We start from the raw sequence: 18,581 nt of genomic DNA, 5'->3' as shown, positions 1-18,581 counted from the left end.
TCCAAATGTTTGGTTCATAATAACCATGTGTGTGCTTAACATTGTTAAGATAGATGTTTGATGCAGTCTGTGTGTATTCAACGTCCCCTGATTAGTCCAAATCCTCTGCATTGATCTGCTGATTGGCTGGAAGTGATTGAGAAGTAACTGAAAAAATCTTTTGATAAGCAATACGAAACCACAGCATGGTGCATGTAGTGCAAAAATGCTTTTACATTCTTTGTTTGTTTTCTTACTTGTTTTCTTGCAGTACGGCAACTCAGGAGGACCACTAGTCAATCTGGTGAGTGAAGAAAAACCTGCTCTGAGAAACAATATACAAGCTTGGTTCCGAAATAAAATCTTCCCTGTTTAAAAATGGATTATTCATCTTGCATATGTGCAGTGTTCCCACAAATGATTCATCCGTATGTCCTCCTTATCGGCTAAAAGTTTCTAGTAAAACTCTTTATTTTCACATATTTCATACTGCATGTCAGGACGCTCTGCTCACTTAAAGGAGGAGGAGGCTTAAAATGGCACCACACTTCCACGGTAGCATAATACAGGCAGGCGCCATCTTGGGAAAACTGTGCAACCAGTAACCAGTAACATAGCTCAAGCACGGCGTTCGGTGTTCGACTGGTCGTGACGGTTTTCCCAAGATGGCGCCCGTTTGTATACGTGAACGCTACTGTCTCTCTAAACTATCTTTTTAATAAACTGTCTGTACACTTACAAAGTTCTCAATGCTTCAGTTTACATGTAGGGACCAAAATGATTGTAAATGATTCAAATAAGGAATTCCATGTTCACAAAGGAGTAGGAAGAAGCCCAAAAAACTTTTCTGGTCCTACCCCCTTTTTCTATTTTTATACTTTAGTCAAATACAAAACCATTTGATGCTTCACTTATTTGTATATCTAGACATACATATATGTACTGTACATGCACAGTATATCTAACTACACACACTTATTTTCCTTCTATCTACATCAAACCCGAATAATAACCCATCCAAACTAAACATAGTAAATAGTATATTCCTATTTTTCATCACATCTTCATCTTACTATTTGCTACGTAAAATAATAACACTAATTAGAACATTTTCGCATGTTGTAAAGTACTTTAAAAATTAGATTTTCTTCCAAAAGAGTGAACATCCCATTAAACCATTTAGAAACTACATGTATACATGATTATTGAAGTGTTTTTAGGCCTTCCCAAGGTGTTGAATATGATAATAGGGTATTGATAATCAATCATTCATCACTTGAATGTATTTTCATCTCTTGTTTGGGGAGCTGAAATTGAACGTTTGAGAAAAACGTTACCAGCCATGTATTGCTTGTCTCACACTAAGATTCATGTTCATTTAATTGTAACCTCACCTCTTGCCATCTTTGAAACGGGGACCGAAACCGATTTTGTCATTACTGGGACCACATCCATATGTTGCGAAACCGAGATATATGTAATCTCATATAAACAAACACCAAGGGCCACAAAGTCCTCGTTAGGAAAGATAAATAAAGAGTTTAGGTAATGCTTGGCAAGTAGTCAAAGTACACAGCTGACTCTGATTATAGGTTTGTTTTCAGCCGGCCGCGCTACTAAACCAAGAACAATGTGGTGTCAGGAACGCTGTTTAACGAGCTTCATGGGGAAATTAGACTTTTACTGTGGGGCGTAGGAGGAATAACGCCAAACTAATGTGTGTGTGTGTGTGTGTGTGTGTGTGTGTGTGTGTGTGTCGTGCAGGATGGAGAGGTGATTGGCATCAACACTCTGAAAGTCACAGCAGGAATCTCCTTCGCCATCCCCTCAGACAAGATCAGACAGTTCCTGGCCGAGTCACATGACAGACAGGCCAAAGGTTGGCAACACTTTCACTCTGGAGTTTCTGCTGTTTTATCACAGAGTCGATATCAGAGACAGAGACCGAGACTATTTTCTATTGTCCTTTCTCAAGGGAACCACGTGACATGTCATTTAGTGGGATGGAAATTTAAAATGAACTTGAAATTAATTTGGTGAACATGATTGAGGCACCAAGACTGAGTTTGCTGTTCACATACAAAACATTTAAAGTGCTCATATTATGCTCATTTTCAGGTTCATAATTGTATTTAGAGGTTGTATCAGAATAGGTTTACATGGTTTACTTTTCATAAAACACCATCTTTTTGTTGTACTGCACATTGCTGCAGCTCCTCTTTTCACCCTGTGTGTTGAGCTCTCTGTTTTAGCTACAGAGTGAGACATCTCACTTCTGTTCTATTTTTGTTGGGAGTCGCACATGCTCAGTACCTAGGTAAGGACTACTAGCCAGTCAGAAGCAGAGTATGAGGGTGTGCCCTGACAGTACCTAGGTAAGGACTACTAGCCAGTCAGAAGCAGAGTATGAGGGTGTGCCCTGACAGTACCTAGGTAAGGACTACTAGCCAGTCAGAAGCAGAGTATGAGGGTGTGCCCTGACAGTACCTAGGTAAGGACTACTAGCCAGTCAGAAGCAGAGTATGAGGGTGTGCCCTGACAGTACCTAGGTAAGGACTACTAGCCAGTCAGAAGCAGAGTATGAGGGTGTGCCCTGACAGTACCTAGGTAAGGACTACTAGCCAGTCAGAAGCAGAGTATGAGGGCGTGCCCTGACAGTACCTAGGTAAGGACTACTAGCCAGTCAGAAGCAGAGTATGAGGGCGTGCCCTGACAGTACCTAGGTAAGGACTACTAGCCAGTCAGAAGCAGAGTATGAGGGCGTGCCATGCTAGCAGCTAGGTGAACATTATAACGTGTGTTCCAAAGTGACCACGTTTGTCTCTGAAGTAAAGGCTGGACTACAATAGAGCTGTTTGGAGCAGTTTGTGAACAGTGTTTTCTGTTGGAGATGGTAAGTCCCACTTTGTAAACCTATAACATGCACAAAAAAGATATATAACACAATAAAGGAAAGGGAAAAAGCCAAAAAGCATAATATGAGCACTTTAAGTTACCTGGAGAAAGCCATGCAGGGAGAAGCTTTAAACTTTAAGCTTGTGTACTTTTGCTATTTGGTGTACAGCTTGTTAGAAGTTTTGCACACAAATATTATCAGATGATGTCTTGTTATATTTCTGATGTGTAATATATAAAGGTGTCTTGCAATTCCATGTGGGATGGACGTGACACGGAAAACAAAAAACAAAAACTATAACCTAGCTTAAAAGTAAGGGAAGTATGAGCAGTAAATGTATTTAATATATACCTATTTCACAATATTATACATATTATCTTAGCAGATATGCTTTCAGGCCAGCTTTTTGTGGTACACCAGAATTATTCAGTATCAGTACAACCCCTTTATCAGGATAAACTTTAGGCTTGCTATTTGGTGTACAGCTTGTTAGAAGTTTTGCACACAAATATTATCGGAAGATGTCTCGGTATATGTCTGATGTTTGATATATAGCAGTGTCTTTTAATTCCATGTGGGATGGACATGACACGGAAATAAAAACTACAACCCACCTTAGAGTAAGTTACTAGTAAGGGAGTGAAGCAGTAAAATGTAAAAATTTAAATATTATCTTAGCAGATATGCTTGGGGCACGCAAGATGATTTAAAGGTCCCATGACATGCTGCTTTTTGGATGCTTTTATATAGGCCTTAGTGGTCCCCTAATACTGTATCTGAAGTCTCTTTTATATAGGCCTTAGTGGTCCCCTAATACTGTATCTGAAGTCTCTTTTATATAGGCCTTAGTGGTCCCCTAATACTGTATCTGAAGTCTTTTTTATATAGACCTTAGTGGTCCCCTAATACTGTATCTGAAGTCTCTTTTATATAGACCTTAGTGGTCCCCTAATACTGTATCTGAAGTCTCTTTTATATAGACCTTAGTGGTCCCCTAATACTGTATCTGAAGTCTCTTTTATATAGACCTTAGTGGTCCCCTAATACTGTATCTGAAGTCTCTTTATATAGACCTTAGTGGTCCCCTAATACTGTATCTGAAGTCTCTTTATATAGACCTTAGTGGTCCCCTAATACTGTATCTGAAGTCTCTTTTATATAGACCTTAGTGGTCCCCTAATACTGTATCTGAAGTCTTTTTTATATAGGCCTTAGTGGTCCCCTAATACTGTATCTGAAGTCTTTTTTATATAGACCTTAGTGGTCCCCTAATACTGTATCTGAAGTCTCTTTTATATAGACCTTAGTGGTCCCCTAATACTGTATCTGAAGTCTCTTTATATAGACCTTAGTGGTCCCCTAATACTGTATCTGAAGTCTCTTTTATATAGACCTTAGTGGTCCCCTAATACTGTATCTGAAGTCTCTTTCCTGAAATTCAGCCTTGGTCCAGAATTACAGCCACTAGAGCCAGTCACAATGAGCTTTCCTTAGGATGTGCCATTTCTGTGTCTGTAGCTTTAAATGCTATTGAGGAGGAGAGGGGGGGGGGGCAAGGTGGAGGGTGGGGGTGTGGCCTTAACCAACTGCCATGCTTCACTCGTTTGCAAGCCATGATGTCTTTCTCTTTTTCATGGGTGAGCCAAATTCTCTGGGCGGGCAAAACAGAGAAAGGGGAGGTAACCTTTCCCCTTATGACGTCATAAAGGGAAGATTCCTGATTGGTCCATCTGAGCTTTCATTTTCTCAAAGACAGAGCAGGATACCCAGGGCTCAGTTTACACCTATCACCATTTCTAGCCACTGGGGGACAATAGGCAGGCTGGGGGAACTCATATTAATGTTGAAAAACCTCATAAAGTGAAATTGTCATGCCATGGGACCTTTAAGTATCTGTATGTTTGCAGAATGTGTCCATAGTATTATTTCACAAATGATGTGAGTGTATGATTGCCTTTCATGTCAAAGGAATGAATGTTATTGTTGATTTTAAGTCAGGCATTTACAAGACATGGACATCATATTCATTTCAAAAGTATCCAGGAATACAAAGCTGCCTGTCAAACATCTTTACAGGCGATGTCTGTACTTGACTCTAGACTTCTGCCACAGTTTGATTTAAAAAGATAGAGTGAAAGAAGAAGATGATAACCCTTTGCATTAGTCAACTATACAAACGGCACGTTTTCCTTATGTTTTTCAGGTAAAACATTCCAGAAGAAGAAATACATCGGCGTCAGGATGATGAGTCTCACTCAAACGTAAGTTCCTGTTTCTGATGACATTGTGCTAAAGTTACACATTCACATTAGTGGATATGTAAATCGAGTGGTAGCTGTTTGTGTAAAAAACATTTAATATTTTCATCATATGACAATGAAACCGCTCGAAACATCTGTTTAGTTCAGTTTTTGGAGAAAAAAAAGTTGCTGTTTTTATCAGGTTTTCAGTAACTTTATTGTTATAAAACAGTGGCTTTATGCAGTCCTCATTTTTTCGTATGTGTACTGATAATAAAATGGCATTATTCTTTGAATATATGAGATCAGACTGTTCTGTGTATAAGTAATGCCACTAAACTCTGAGAACAGGGAGTCTTATTAATCTCCCTGAAACGTATTTTTCTCAAGCCCAACTTTCCTACACAACAAGGGAGGCGATCGTATCAAAAACGTGACCTCAGCTTTAGGTACCTGCTGTCAAATAACAAGTGTGTAAGTCAACCCCAGGCCACAGCCGAGTGAGAAACGCCCAAGCTGCCCCTCCAGAGTGTGTCGCAGGAGGAAACGCCTCAAAACACCAAAAACAAGCTCCACTTTATGACCGCTCGTTAATTTTAAAGATACCAGTGGGTTGTTGAATTGATGTTTATTTTTTCAAAGCACATCATCATTTTATGGAATGATTTCCTTCCCTCCTTAGCCATTTTTACACTACACAGGAGAGTGAACCGAGAGAAATGTAGAGCAAATGTAATAGGTAATATTTCACACCTTTATTTTTCTTTGGCAAATATCTCATCATATGGTAAAGCAGTTGCAAGCTTAGACTGTAGTGAACACTTTCCCTGCTGTTGCATTTAAAGTGCCCATATTATGAAAAAAATCACTTTTTCTGGGATTTGGGGTGTTATGTTGTGTCTCTGGTACTTCCACACACATACAAATTTTGAAAAAAATCCATCCATGCTGTTTAGAGTGAGATCCGGTTTCTGAATGTGTCCTGCCTTCAGTCTCCGGGTGAGCTGTTCAAAATCGGCACGAAACGAGCAGGCTAACTGCAACCATTAGCTCGTAGCGTTAGCATGCTAACGCTATGGCTAACGCTAGCATGCTAACGCTAGCATGCTACCTCGTTCTCAATAGCAAAGCACTGCTACAACACACACAAGTTCACCATAATCTACAAAAGAACTACTTCCATGTGCGCCCTCATTTAGAAGTCTCCCAGCTAATCCTGCCTTGTAACTGACCAAAGTTGTAGAAACAGCCTTTCTTTTACTGTCTATGGAGCTAGCTAGCTGACATGATCTACATCTGAGCTACTGGGCATGTGCAGTGCAATCAAAGATAGTACAGAAGAAGAAGAAGAAAAGAGGTCTCACTCTGTAGCTAAAACAGAGACCAGCTGAAAAGAGGATCTGCAGCAGTGAGAGAGAGCACTGCAGTACAACACAAATATGGTGTTTTTTGAAAATTAAACCATGTAAACCTATTCTGGTACAACCTTAAAATACAATTATGAACCTGAAAATGAGCATAATATGGCTGCTTTAAAGCTTAAAGGTCCCATGACATGCTGCTTTTTGGATGCTTTTATATAGGCCTTAGTGGTCCCCTAATACTGTATCTGAAGTCTCTTTTATATAGACCTTAGTGGTCCCCTAATACTGTATCTGAAGTCTCTTTTATATAGACCTTAGTGGTCCCCTAATACTGTATCTGAAGTCTCTTTTATATAGACCTTAGTGGTCCCTAATACTGTATCTGAAGTCTCTTTTATATAGACCTTAGTGGTCCCCTAATACTGTATCTGAAGTCTCTTTTATATAGACCTTAGTGGTCCCCTAATACTGTATCTGAAGTCTCTTTTATATAGACCTTAGTGGTCCCCTAATACTGTATCTGAAGTCTCTTTTATATAGACCTTAGTGGTCCCCTAATACTGTATCTGAAGTCTCTTTTATATAGACCTTAGTGGTCCCCTAATACTGTATCTGAAGTCTCTTTTATATAGACCTTAGTGGTCCCCTAATACTGTATCTGAAGTCTCTTTTATATAGACCTTAGTGGTCCCTAATACTGTATCTGAAGTCTCTTTTATATAGACCTTAGTGGTCCCCTAATACTGTATCTGAAGTCTCTTTTATATAGACCTTAGTGGTCCCCTAATACTGTATCTGAAGTCTCTTTTATATAGACCTTAGTGGTCCCTAATACTGTATCTGAAGTCTCTTTTATATAGACCTTAGTGGTCCCCTAATACTGTATCTGAAGTCTCTTTTATATAGACCTTAGTGGTCCCCTAATACTGTATCTGAAGTCTCTTTTATATAGACCTTAGTGGTCCCTAATACTGTATCTGAAGTCTCTTTTATATAGACCTTAGTGGTCCCCTAATACTGTATCTGAAGTCTCTTTTATATAGACCTTAGTGGTCCCCTAATACTGTATCTGAAGTCTCTTTTATATAGACCTTAGTGGTCCCCTAATACTGTATCTGAAGTCTCTTTTATATAGACCTTAGTGGTCCCCTAATACTGTATCTGAAGTCTCTTTTATATAGACCTTAGTGGTCCCTAATACTGTATCTGAAGTCTCTTTTATATAGACCTTAGTGGTCCCCTAATACTGTATCTGAAGTCTCTTTTATATAGACCTTAGTGGTCCCCTAATACTGTATCTGAAGTCTCTTTTATATAGACCTTAGTGGTCCCTAATACTGTATCTGAAGTCTCTTTTATATAGACCTTAGTGGTCCCCTAATACTGTATCTGAAGTCTCTTTTATATAGACCTTAGTGGTCCCCTAATACTGTATCTGAAGTCTCTTTTATATAGACCTTAGTGGTCCCCTAATACTGTATCTGAAGTCTCTTTTATATAGACCTTAGTGGTCCCTAATACTGTATCTGAAGTCTCTTTTATATAGACCTTAGTGGTCCCCTAATACTGTATCTGAAGTCTCTTTTATATAGACCTTAGTGGTCCCCTAATACTGTATCTGAAGTCTCTTTCCTGAAATTCAGCCTTGGTGCAGAATTACAGCCACTAGAGCCAGTCCCACAATGAGCTTTCCTTAGGATGTGCCATTTCTGTGTCTGTAGCTTTAAATGCTATTGAGGAGGATGGGCAAAGCAGAGAAAGGGGAGGTAACCTTTCCCCTTATGACGTCATAAAGGGAAGATTCCAGATCAGCCCATCTGAGCTTTCATTTTCTCAAAGACAGAGCAGGATACCCAGGGCTCAGTTTACACCTATCACCATTTCTAGCCACTGGGGGACCATAGGCAGGCTGGGGGAACTCATATTAATGTTAAAAAACCTCATAAAGTAAAATTTTCATGCCATGGGACCTTTAACGTTACTTTTTGATATTAATGAACGTTCCGTTACATTCAAGCCATTGCCAAATGAATTGCTATGCTTGTATTTCTCAGTATGACTATGTTCAGAAGATTGTGGCGTCCGGTGACTTTCCTGCGCAGAAACTCAAGTGAAGATAATGACCTCTTCTAAAGAGTCCATCATGTTTTTTTTAATCCTCCGTGTGGCTACTAGCAACTGTGTGGAGGGGGGGGGGCTGTGCGTGATCACGGAAGACTTGTGTCATGTGGACGCGCCGGCAGTTTTGTTGTCATTACTTAGAATACCTCATGGGGGCAGCAGAAACTACGCACTATAGCTTTAAGGACAATTTCACATTGTCTGTTCTTGATTTGCATTGCTGTACAGTAGACTTTCCAAGCGGACCTTGAAACAGTGATTGGTGTTTTTTTACGGGATTAAAGCAGCTACAGATGACGGATCTTTTTCGCTTCTTTTTCAGAGCCCATAAGTTATTTAGTGCTGTCGGGGGTGTAAAGACCATTTCAAACGATATATAAAAAAGTGTATGTTGGAAGAAGTTACCAACCCTGCCTTTAAACTACCCAACATGAGTTAACATGAACACAATAAGGTTTTAAATGCAGGATTTTCACTAGTAGTGGAGCATTTTCACAGTGTGGTATTAGTACTTTTACTGTGCGGTAAAGGATTTAAATACTTCTCCCAACAATGTCAAATTCAGACCTGTATTGTTGAATTTGCAGCTTTTCAAAGCTTGAAATTTGCAGTTTTACCAGAGAGTCACGATTAATCAGAGCTATGCTTAATACACCGGAATTTAAAATGAGTCACAACGCATCATGCCTTCGAGTTCAATTAGGAGCTAAGTTTTTGGCTGTTTTTCTCTTCTCTCCTCCCATCAGGCTGGCTAAGGAGCTTAAGGAGAGGCAGCCAGACTTCCCAGATGTCACCTCTGGGGCGTACGTCATTGAGGTCATAAGCCGGACTCCAGCTGAGGCGTGAGTGGTTCTCTCATCACTTCTTATTCCCACATTATCTGGTGCTCACTGCCCAATATGTCAAATCAACAGGCTGCATTTCGACAAGCAGGTTTTATTTTCATGCCAGCAAATGACACAAGTGGCGCCGTTTTCCCTTCTTGTAGTTCCGTCTCAGTAATTGTGAAAATAGGTACTGTAGAAGTGTGCATGATGGTTGGTTCCAGGCACACTCCTGCAAAATATGTTTTGCCCCTGGAAAGATTTTTGGTATCCACATGAAAAGCTTGTTGACAGCAAGCCGCAGCTTTCCACCTGAGAAAACAGCAGCTAGTTTGTTTTCTTATATTGTCTGGTGGGTTTCTGTGGATCACAGGCAGGAGTCAGGATGATTTTTCTTTTAATACTTTAATTTTCCTGATGATACTTACATACATAAAGGGTAACTACCATTTTTTTCAACCTGGACCCTAATTTCCTATGTTTTTGTGTCTAAGTGACTGATGGGAACATCAATCTTTGTCATTGGTCCAGTATTAAGTGAGATCACTGCAGTCGGCAGCGGCGAAACAAGCTACAATGTAAGTTAATAGGGCAATTGTCCAGCTTGTATTTACCTTCATAAAAGTGCTTGTTTTGCCGCTGACAGACTCAGATTATTATTCTAAGTGTCTGACAACATTATGGAAAGGAATTCTAAGGAGGTCGACCTTTCTGTTAAAGAGTAAGATCCTTTTTTTAAAAAACATCCGCGAAATTGTGTTCGCTAAATTAACCAGACTCCATGTAAATAAACAGTAATTTTAGCATTGTAAAATACACTTCATTCAAAGTCGACAGAAACGAAATAAAACTACGAAAAGCCGTTTTGGGTCGTCTTTCTACTTTTCCAACCATCACAACTCTAGTTTTGGTTGAAATAAACACATAGCTTACCGATTTACATGTGAAGATATGTTGGCTCTATACACGCTAAAAGTATTGATTTTTAAATGGAGTCTGGTGGGTTTAGTGCTAGTGACCTCAGAGCTGTTTCTGGTTAAACAGAAAGGTCTTAAAAGAGGTTTTAAAGGTATATCTTTGAAGGGATCCTTTCCATAATGTTGTCAGACGCTTAAAATATTAATCTGAGTCTGTCAGCGGCAAAACGAGCACTTTTGTGAAGGTAAATACAAGCTGGACAATTGTCCTATTAACTTACATTATAGCTTGTTTCGCTGCTGCTGACTGTAGAGATCTCTCTTAATACTGGACCAATGTCAAAGATTGTTGTTCCCATCAGTCACTTAGACACAAAAACACAGGAAAATAGGGTCCAGGTTGAAAAAAACGGTAGTTACCCTTTAAGTAACATTTTCAATACAGGACTTTTACTTGTAACGGAGTATTTTAACAGTGTGGTATTAGTACTTTTACTTAAGTAAAAGATCTGAATACTTCTTCCACGACTGAAAGGACATGTTTTAGATTTGAACTTTCTGTGTGTGTGTGTGTGTGTGTGTGTGTGTGTGTGTGTGTGTGTGTGTGTGTGTGTGTGTGTGTGTGTGTGTGTGTGTGTGTGTGTGTGTGTGTGTGTGTAGACTGCAGGATATGGAAAGTTCACTTCTGCATTTTAAAGCTGCTGTTTTGTTTTTGGAACCGGGCTGAAATCTGGCAGCGAGGACAGAATCATGAATGTTTCCCACCCAGATTGTCCAACTCCCTCTGGCAGGGAGGACAAACTGCTTCAGTCATAGCTGAGAAATGATTTCTCTTTGCTCCAGAGCCTCTATATTTAAGGAACAAAAAAAGAGACTGCTTTATTTATAAAAGCAAAGCCCCTGAAAACTTGGCTTCAAATCTTTAGTATTTCTCTACATTATTTACATGTATTTCTATAAGTAACAAAAAAAAGTTAGTGTTAGAGAAAGATATTTTCAGGGCCTTTAAAAAAAAAAAAAAAAAAAAAAGGAAGAAAGTGGGCGCCTGGGTAGCTCACCTGGTAGAGCGCGCACCTATATGCAGAGGCTCAGTCCTCGCTGCAGCGGCCGGGGGTTCGGTTCCAACCTCCAACCCTTTGCTGCATGTCATTCCCCCTCTCCCTTTTCACATCTTAGCTGTCCTAATAAGAAATCTTAAAAAAAAAAAACAAGGAAGAAATTACTGCACATATTTTCAGGGAAAGGATATAAAATAAGGAAAAGTTATTAGAGATATCAGAGATATAACCTGAGATATCCTGCTAAATTCAAAAACCTTCGCTCTTCTTTCTTGGTGACAGTGCTGGCCTGCAGGAAAGAGATGTCATCATCAGCATCAACGGCGAGCAGATCACCACGGCCAGCGACGTGAGCGCAGCCATAAAACGGGACGAGACGCTGCGAACGGTGGTGAGGCGAGGCAACGAGGACGTCCTCCTCACCATCGTCCCCGAGGAGATCGAGCCTTGACCTCTCGACGGAAACGAGCAAAACAAACCCAACCAGTCAACCAATCCCGAGCTGGCTCTCAGTGTTTTTCAACCAAATATGAACACTTTGAAAAACCAAGCAACCAACAGGTGTATGTGTGTGTGTCCGGGGGCCACACCTACTGGGTTTAAGAACTTGTAATTATTAGCACTACTACTCTTCCATGCTGTTACGCTCGCACACGCCTTCAAAGGTCCGACCCTTCAACTTCTCATGTTAGTTTTTCTTCTAATCCCGATTTACATCATCACAGACCGTTTATATTCTACTAACGCCATCTGTCGCTACAAAGAGGTTACTGCAGGTTCTCGTAATTCTGTTTTGTTGTGTATGTTCTTGACAGAATATATTTTTAATAGTTTGTTTCTGTTTCTATGTGTTTGATGACATTTTTTCAAAAAAGGGAATAAACTTATTTTACAAAAGTGTTTTCTTTATGGACCGTGTCGATGTCAGTCAATGTTTAATTTCAAACAGGTTCCTCATCAGCCAAAAGGAACTAACAATTAGCACAACACAGTTTTATACTAGCTTTGATTATTCTGCACAACTGAACGCCGTTTTCATAACACATTTCATTGTGAACGACAAACATTCCTTACAAGTTGCAGGTTGGGGTTCCTCAAGGCGCCATCTAGGATCCCCTGAACTTCTGAAAACATGTTGAGGTTTCTTAACTTGCTTTCCTTTCGTCTTTTCATCACATATAGTTAATCCTTCAACCCCAAAAACTTCTACAGTTACAGGCTTCGACCCCGTCATCTATCACAACAGGCAAGTCGACACCACATTATTTCTATGGCTACAATCTGTTACAGTACATGAAAATTAAAAATTCAGGCAAGAGTTAAGCAACTTTTTAACAAGTTCACCATTTTAACTTCATTAGAGCAATTGGATGTCAATGTTGTGTTAACTGCATGTTGTGCTGTCCCCTGAGTTTAGAAATTCATCACAGAAAACTAAATGTGTCTTTAAAGCTTTAGTGTGTAACTTTTTGATATTAATAAACTTTTGTTACATTCAAGTCATTGCCAAATGAGTTGCTACAAAGCTAATTAAGACTATCAGCTCCACACAACTCTCTCTGTATCTCTCAGTATGACTATGTTCAGAAGATTGTGGCGTCCGAGTGAAGATAATGACCTCTTCTGAAGAGTGCATCATGTTTCTTTAATCCTCCGTGTCCTCCTTGCGACAGTTTTGTTGTCAATACTTAGAATTCCTCATGGGGGCGGCAGAAACTACGCACTATAGCTTTAATAAAGATGTTAAGTGTCAATGAAAAAGAGAAGAACTTGAACTCCAGCACGACCACAGCAGCCGAGCAAGAAAACAAGTTGTCTCTCAAACATCTTGTTCTCCGCTCTGCGTCTCTGGCGTGTCCTCCCTCTGTGCCATGTTGCACACTGAAATACTGAGTTCAACAAAGCATGACACAATGCTGGGCCCAGTGTGTGTATGTATGAGTGAAGAAGACCCAGTGGAGCGAAGGTGTTACATAACACTTGACACAGTTAACACAGTGAGATTAGTAACATGTTTCTGTGCAGGTTCATGGAGGCCAGCTGTTGTAGGCCAACGCCATGGGGTTTCTCACAGAGACTTTATAAACTAAATAAGTGTCTACTACTGTAGTGGCTAGATTTAAGTGTTTCAACATTTTGGCAAAGACAAAACAGCAACTTATTTGTTAGCACTACTAGATTCTGACATCTAACTAGATTCCAAGCATCCTGACAGAGTGCCAGTTGCTGATTATTGGGAAACAAGTTGTTGAATGCTGTAAAAATGATCATTTATATCATTTTTAAATGACAACTTTTTTAATATGTATTTCTTTTACAGTTCTGTGCAAATCTGTTTCCTCAAATCAATTATTTAAATGCTTCTTTTTAGATTGTTTTGTCAACTGCTGTTTCCAAGTTCATGAAGGCACTATTAATCTCAATTTGTACACCAACATGGTCAAAAAAAGGAAATTAGGCAACTCCATCTGCTGAGGAAGCTCAAATGATATGGGCGAAAAGCTCCAGGACTGATAATGAGAGGACCTTCTGGTGATATATTTAGATTTTTTATCTTTGAATGACTTCAACTGTTTTCCCTATAGTTAATGATTTGATAACCTGGTCCTACCTGGTCCACTAGCCTGGTCCTACCAGACTCTGGTCCACTAGCCTGGTCCTACCAGACTCTGGTCCACTAGCCTGGTCCTACCAGACTCTGGTCCATATCATTTGTACAGAGAGTCTGGCCTCTCTCCATTGACAAGTGTTAACTTCCTTGAAGGCGGGTACTCTGTTGAAGTTTAAAACTATTGGATCTGCCCAGAGCCACTCTGGATCTGCCATAACCAATCGCTAACGTTTGGTCGTGACGTCGGCTTAGCATCGCTAGCATTAGCCTTAGCCAACTCCTTCACCGCTAACGGAGCGAGCTGGAAAATCAAACTGTTCCCGAACCCCGTGGGGAGGAGGGCCACAACATCATGGCCCCCAACAAAACTCAGCAAAGATTGTTCTTGCTCGGGCTTTAACTTTCCACGGCGCCATTCCGGAACTACAACTCACGCACAACCTCAACTAGCGCACAACCTCAACGTCATCGTTCTCAGCCACTCCCTCTGTTCGCTGATTGGACGCCAAAGATTTGGCCGGAGAAAACCCGTGAATATACCGCAAACCCAGATGGAGTACTGAAGGAAAATGAAAATTGAGCGGAAGTACGTAGGAGGGCGGAGCCAGTCTAATGATTTGTGTCCACAAACTACTAAATATACTCTCAAATTGCACATGATTGCAGAGTTTTGATCATCAGTATCACCAATTTATGTGGCACAAAAACAATTACAGAAACATGTATAAGAGATAACACTTTAGACTCACTTTAATGGGCAACTTTTGAAAATGTTTTGTCTCCTCTTATCTTCTATAACACGTGTGAAACTCAAGACCCAAGGGCCGAATCCGGCCCCTTGCAGATTTAGATCCAGCCTTCATATCAATTTAGGTTCACATTAGATTTTGGCCCGCCTAGTTGTGCACCAGACCAAAAACACAGGAAAATGTCTTTCAAACTGCAATTACGTAACATTCAAAGCAGAATTTGGCAGATTTGCCGACTTTGAGACTCAGAAATTCCCCCAGAAGCAGAGAGTTTTTATATTCAGGCTGAGAAACAGGTTTCTGTGAAAAGAATTAATCATTTTTTATGATTTATGATATCATTTTTTTTGCTTGATTTGCTAAATTCCATGATGGCTAAGGAACTTTCTTGCTGACTTTTGTGGGGCTTTATGTCGACAAAAATGCGAGAAAATAGAGACATATCTGTCTGAAAAAGCCACAAAAAGTCGGTAATAACAACACAAATTACGATAAAAAGCTACAAAAATGGACATAAAAAAGCGACATGCAGTAATAAAGTCAAAGATATTTTACTTTTTCAATGAAACAAAAGCATGTCAACAAACTATACATGTCTGGCCCTTGGTATGATTCTCTTTTTCCAATGTGGCCCTTAGTGAGTTTGACACCTCTATAATATGGAGTTGCCATCTTGCAGCTAACTCTGCTTGACCATGCAAACATACAGTATTGTGTTGTTCAACTGTAATGTGGAAGAAGCTGAAGTGCTTAAACACTCACATAGCAGAGGTGGGCTCACCATTAAAACGTGACTGACATCTTTTCATCCTCCAGGAATGCAGATAAATCCCATCTTCCAGGAGCAGGGAGTTTTTTCTTTCGTTTCGACCCCAGTTGGATGAGATGTGAATGGAACCGGTGACCCGGTTTGTCCTGATTGACGGAGCAGATTTTTTCCCTGAGCTCTCCTCTGCTGACTCAGTGTCTGTCCTCCACATGTCTAACAAAACATCCGCACATCATTTTATAATTCGGTATCCTCCTTACATAATATGTGACCCATTTTATTTCTGTTGACTCAGCTCACAGACAGTTGGTTGGCACTGACCATCTCTTCTGTTTCTTTTAAAATTTTGGCAACTAGGCCCTCTGGCTTTCAGATATCATGCTAACTGCAGGTCTCCACATAAGAAGACTTTCAGTGACCTTCATGGTTGACTTCGGACCCACTCATTATGAGTCAGCATTACTGGAAGGAACCATCGGCTAAGTTGATTTTGCCTTTTCGGGAAACTCTTGGAAATTTTCCTCTAACTGCCACTGTCGTACCACACAAACTATCCATAAATCAGCATTGTCAGCTCTTGAGAGTATTCTCTGACTCACATGTTTTGTCAGAAAGTGCAGCGCTGGAGCCCAAAGATACCAAACTGAATGCCAAAAACGTTCTGCTTGTTATCGTTGCCATAGTTAACTGAACTTTGATTAAGTGTTACTTCAGTTATATGCTATTTTTTGCACTTATGTTTGCATAAAATATGTGATTTTTGTGTTTTTCTTCGCAGTCCCACATCATTCTTTCAAGTCGCTTATCCTCTGAAATGTCTTGCTGTCCGACAACTTTCTAATTGGGGAAAGTAAATCACTTAGCTCTTGCAAAGTTAGTGCCTCACTCATCTTTCTTCTCTATTCATAATGTCTTTTTTTGTTGCACAAGCACTGCTCTTTGTTTTAAAGTGCCCATATTATGAAAAGATCACTTTTTCTGGGATTTGGGGTGTTATGTTGTGTCTCTGGTGCTTCCACACACATACAAACTTGGAAAAAACCATCCATGCTGTTTAGAGTGAGATACAGTTTCTGAATGTGTCCTGCCTTCAGTCTCCGGGTGAGCTGGTCAAAATCGGCACGGCTTTCTACGTCATCGGCGGAAACATTGGTGTGTGCTAACCACTTTAGCTAATACCTTAATCAGCTAGCTGTTTCTCCAACTTCGGTCAGTACAAGGCAGGATTAGCTGGGAGACTTCTTCTAAACGAGGGCGCACTTCCAACTTAGCGTGGAATACCTGCAGATGAAGCACATGGAAGTAGTTCTACACAATTTCTTTTCTAGATTAGGGTGAATTTGTGTGTTGTAACAGCGTTTTGCCATTGAGAACGAGGTGGCTAACCGCTAGCCTTGCTAGCTTCTAGCTAGTAGCGCAGTACGTGCGACTCACAACAAAGATGGGATAGAAGTGAGAGGTCTCACTCTGTAGCTAAAACAGAGAGCTCAACACACAGGGTGAAAAGAGGAGCTGCAGCAATGTGTAGTACAACAAAAATATGGTGTTTTTTTGAAAATTAAACCATGTAAACCTATTCTGATATAACCTCTAAATACAATTATGAACCTGAAAATTTGCATAATATGAGCACTTTGAGAAGCGCTGTAGAATTAGCAGAGTTCATAAACACCCCCCCCCAAAAAAAGTACATTCATCTGTATAAATATATTTTTATTGCTATTTATGTCAGCACAGTTATTCAAACCATCAACATCACAGGTCAAAACAGTTTACACTGGCAGCATTATGTTACAGACGTGTGCATTATTTCAAACATTACAGTGCCATATTAAAACATGTTTTAAATCAGTCACACCCTCTATAAACACTCCTGTAACAGGAGTGTGTGTTCATTTTGAGACTCTCCGCAAGTGTCAAACCAAACTTTACTGAACCAAACAGTTAACAACTTAACCAGAACACGTATCAGCAGATCAGTGCAGTTAAGGCTCCGACACACCAACCCCACGGCCGACCTTCGGCAGAAAAGGCAGTTGGACTGACAGCCTCCCCGAGTTGGTCCAAAAAGTGCCTCGGAACACACTGAAGCGACGTTGACTTGAGCGTATGTTCTGCGCGTGTGCGCGAGACGTAATACGTCTCCATAACAGCAGGCAGCGCTAATCTGTATTGTCGCCCCAAAAATAAAAAACGGCAGCTGATTGGACGAACGTGTCACGTGGGTCTGGCTGCTCCCGGATTTTACAACCGAGCATAATGGCGGCTTGTTCAGAATACGATCTCATATTGGACTAAACATTTTAAGAGAGAAATAGGCCGTGCAGTTGCTGAATCTGTCTTCATTTCAGATCAACAAAGGTCAGTTTAAAAGATTTTCGTCAGATTTTGAGAGGCGTTAGTCAGGTTCATACCGCTCGTCATTTCCGGGTTAGCGCTCCACCAATCAGATTGGCCATTGAGTCCGACTGCCCGCCTTCTGATTCAACGTGTCGAATCGGCGGTCGATAATCGGGTTGGTGTGTCAGGGCCTTTACAGTACGTAGTGTGAATAAGAATAACTGTTATGGATACTCGTGAATCATTAAACCTGCAAGGTTGTGTTTATAATAAATAAGTGTTCTCGTGGTGATGCATGTACAGTACATTATTAATATGTTAAAACCTGAATAAGATCACATGCGGTGATGTATGTTTCACTTACTTTTCTGTTTGATTGTTTAAAAAAAAAATAAACTTGCTTGGTTTAATATGACATTTTTGTTCCGTGATGTATTTCCAGGAACTTTTTCATGTGGCCAAGACTTTTTTCCAGAATACATTGCAGCCACAGGACATGTTTGTGTGATATGGATATGATTTCTCTGCAGATACACATTTTCTTGGTTTCTTTCGGTCAAACAAACATCCTACATCCAGGACATTCCCTTTTGGCTGTCGAGCAGTGTCGCATTCATTTGCTATTTTCCCAGAGATAAAAAAAAAAACAAACCAACCGTTACAGAGGCTGCATCCTTTACAGCTGGATACTTGTAGTTGAACACAATTTTACA

General features: G+C 40.2%; 1 protein-coding gene across 1 annotated transcript in view; it reads left to right on the top strand.

The window, feature by feature from the left end:
* Nucleotides 1–12,308, top strand: part of htra1b (HtrA serine peptidase 1b) — a 34,296-nt gene extending 21,988 nt beyond the window's left edge. Inside the window, exons 6-10 of the mRNA XM_031315896.2 lie at nucleotides 251–283; nucleotides 1,744–1,858; nucleotides 5,079–5,136; nucleotides 9,347–9,442; nucleotides 11,682–12,308. Coding sequence (XP_031171756.1) covers nucleotides 251–283; nucleotides 1,744–1,858; nucleotides 5,079–5,136; nucleotides 9,347–9,442; nucleotides 11,682–11,850 — 471 coding nt within the window. The 3' untranslated portion in view covers nucleotides 11,851–12,308. The remainder of the gene's footprint in view (nucleotides 1–250; nucleotides 284–1,743; nucleotides 1,859–5,078; nucleotides 5,137–9,346; nucleotides 9,443–11,681) is intronic.
* Nucleotides 12,309–18,581: the final 6,273 nt, after the last annotated feature.

This window comes from Sander lucioperca, chromosome 22 (genome assembly GCF_008315115.2).
Source record: "Sander lucioperca isolate FBNREF2018 chromosome 22, SLUC_FBN_1.2, whole genome shotgun sequence".
NCBI lineage: Eukaryota > Metazoa > Chordata > Actinopteri > Perciformes > Percidae > Sander > Sander lucioperca.
Note: the sequence above shows the minus strand (reverse complement) of the source record. Positions and strands in the feature narration are given on the sequence as shown.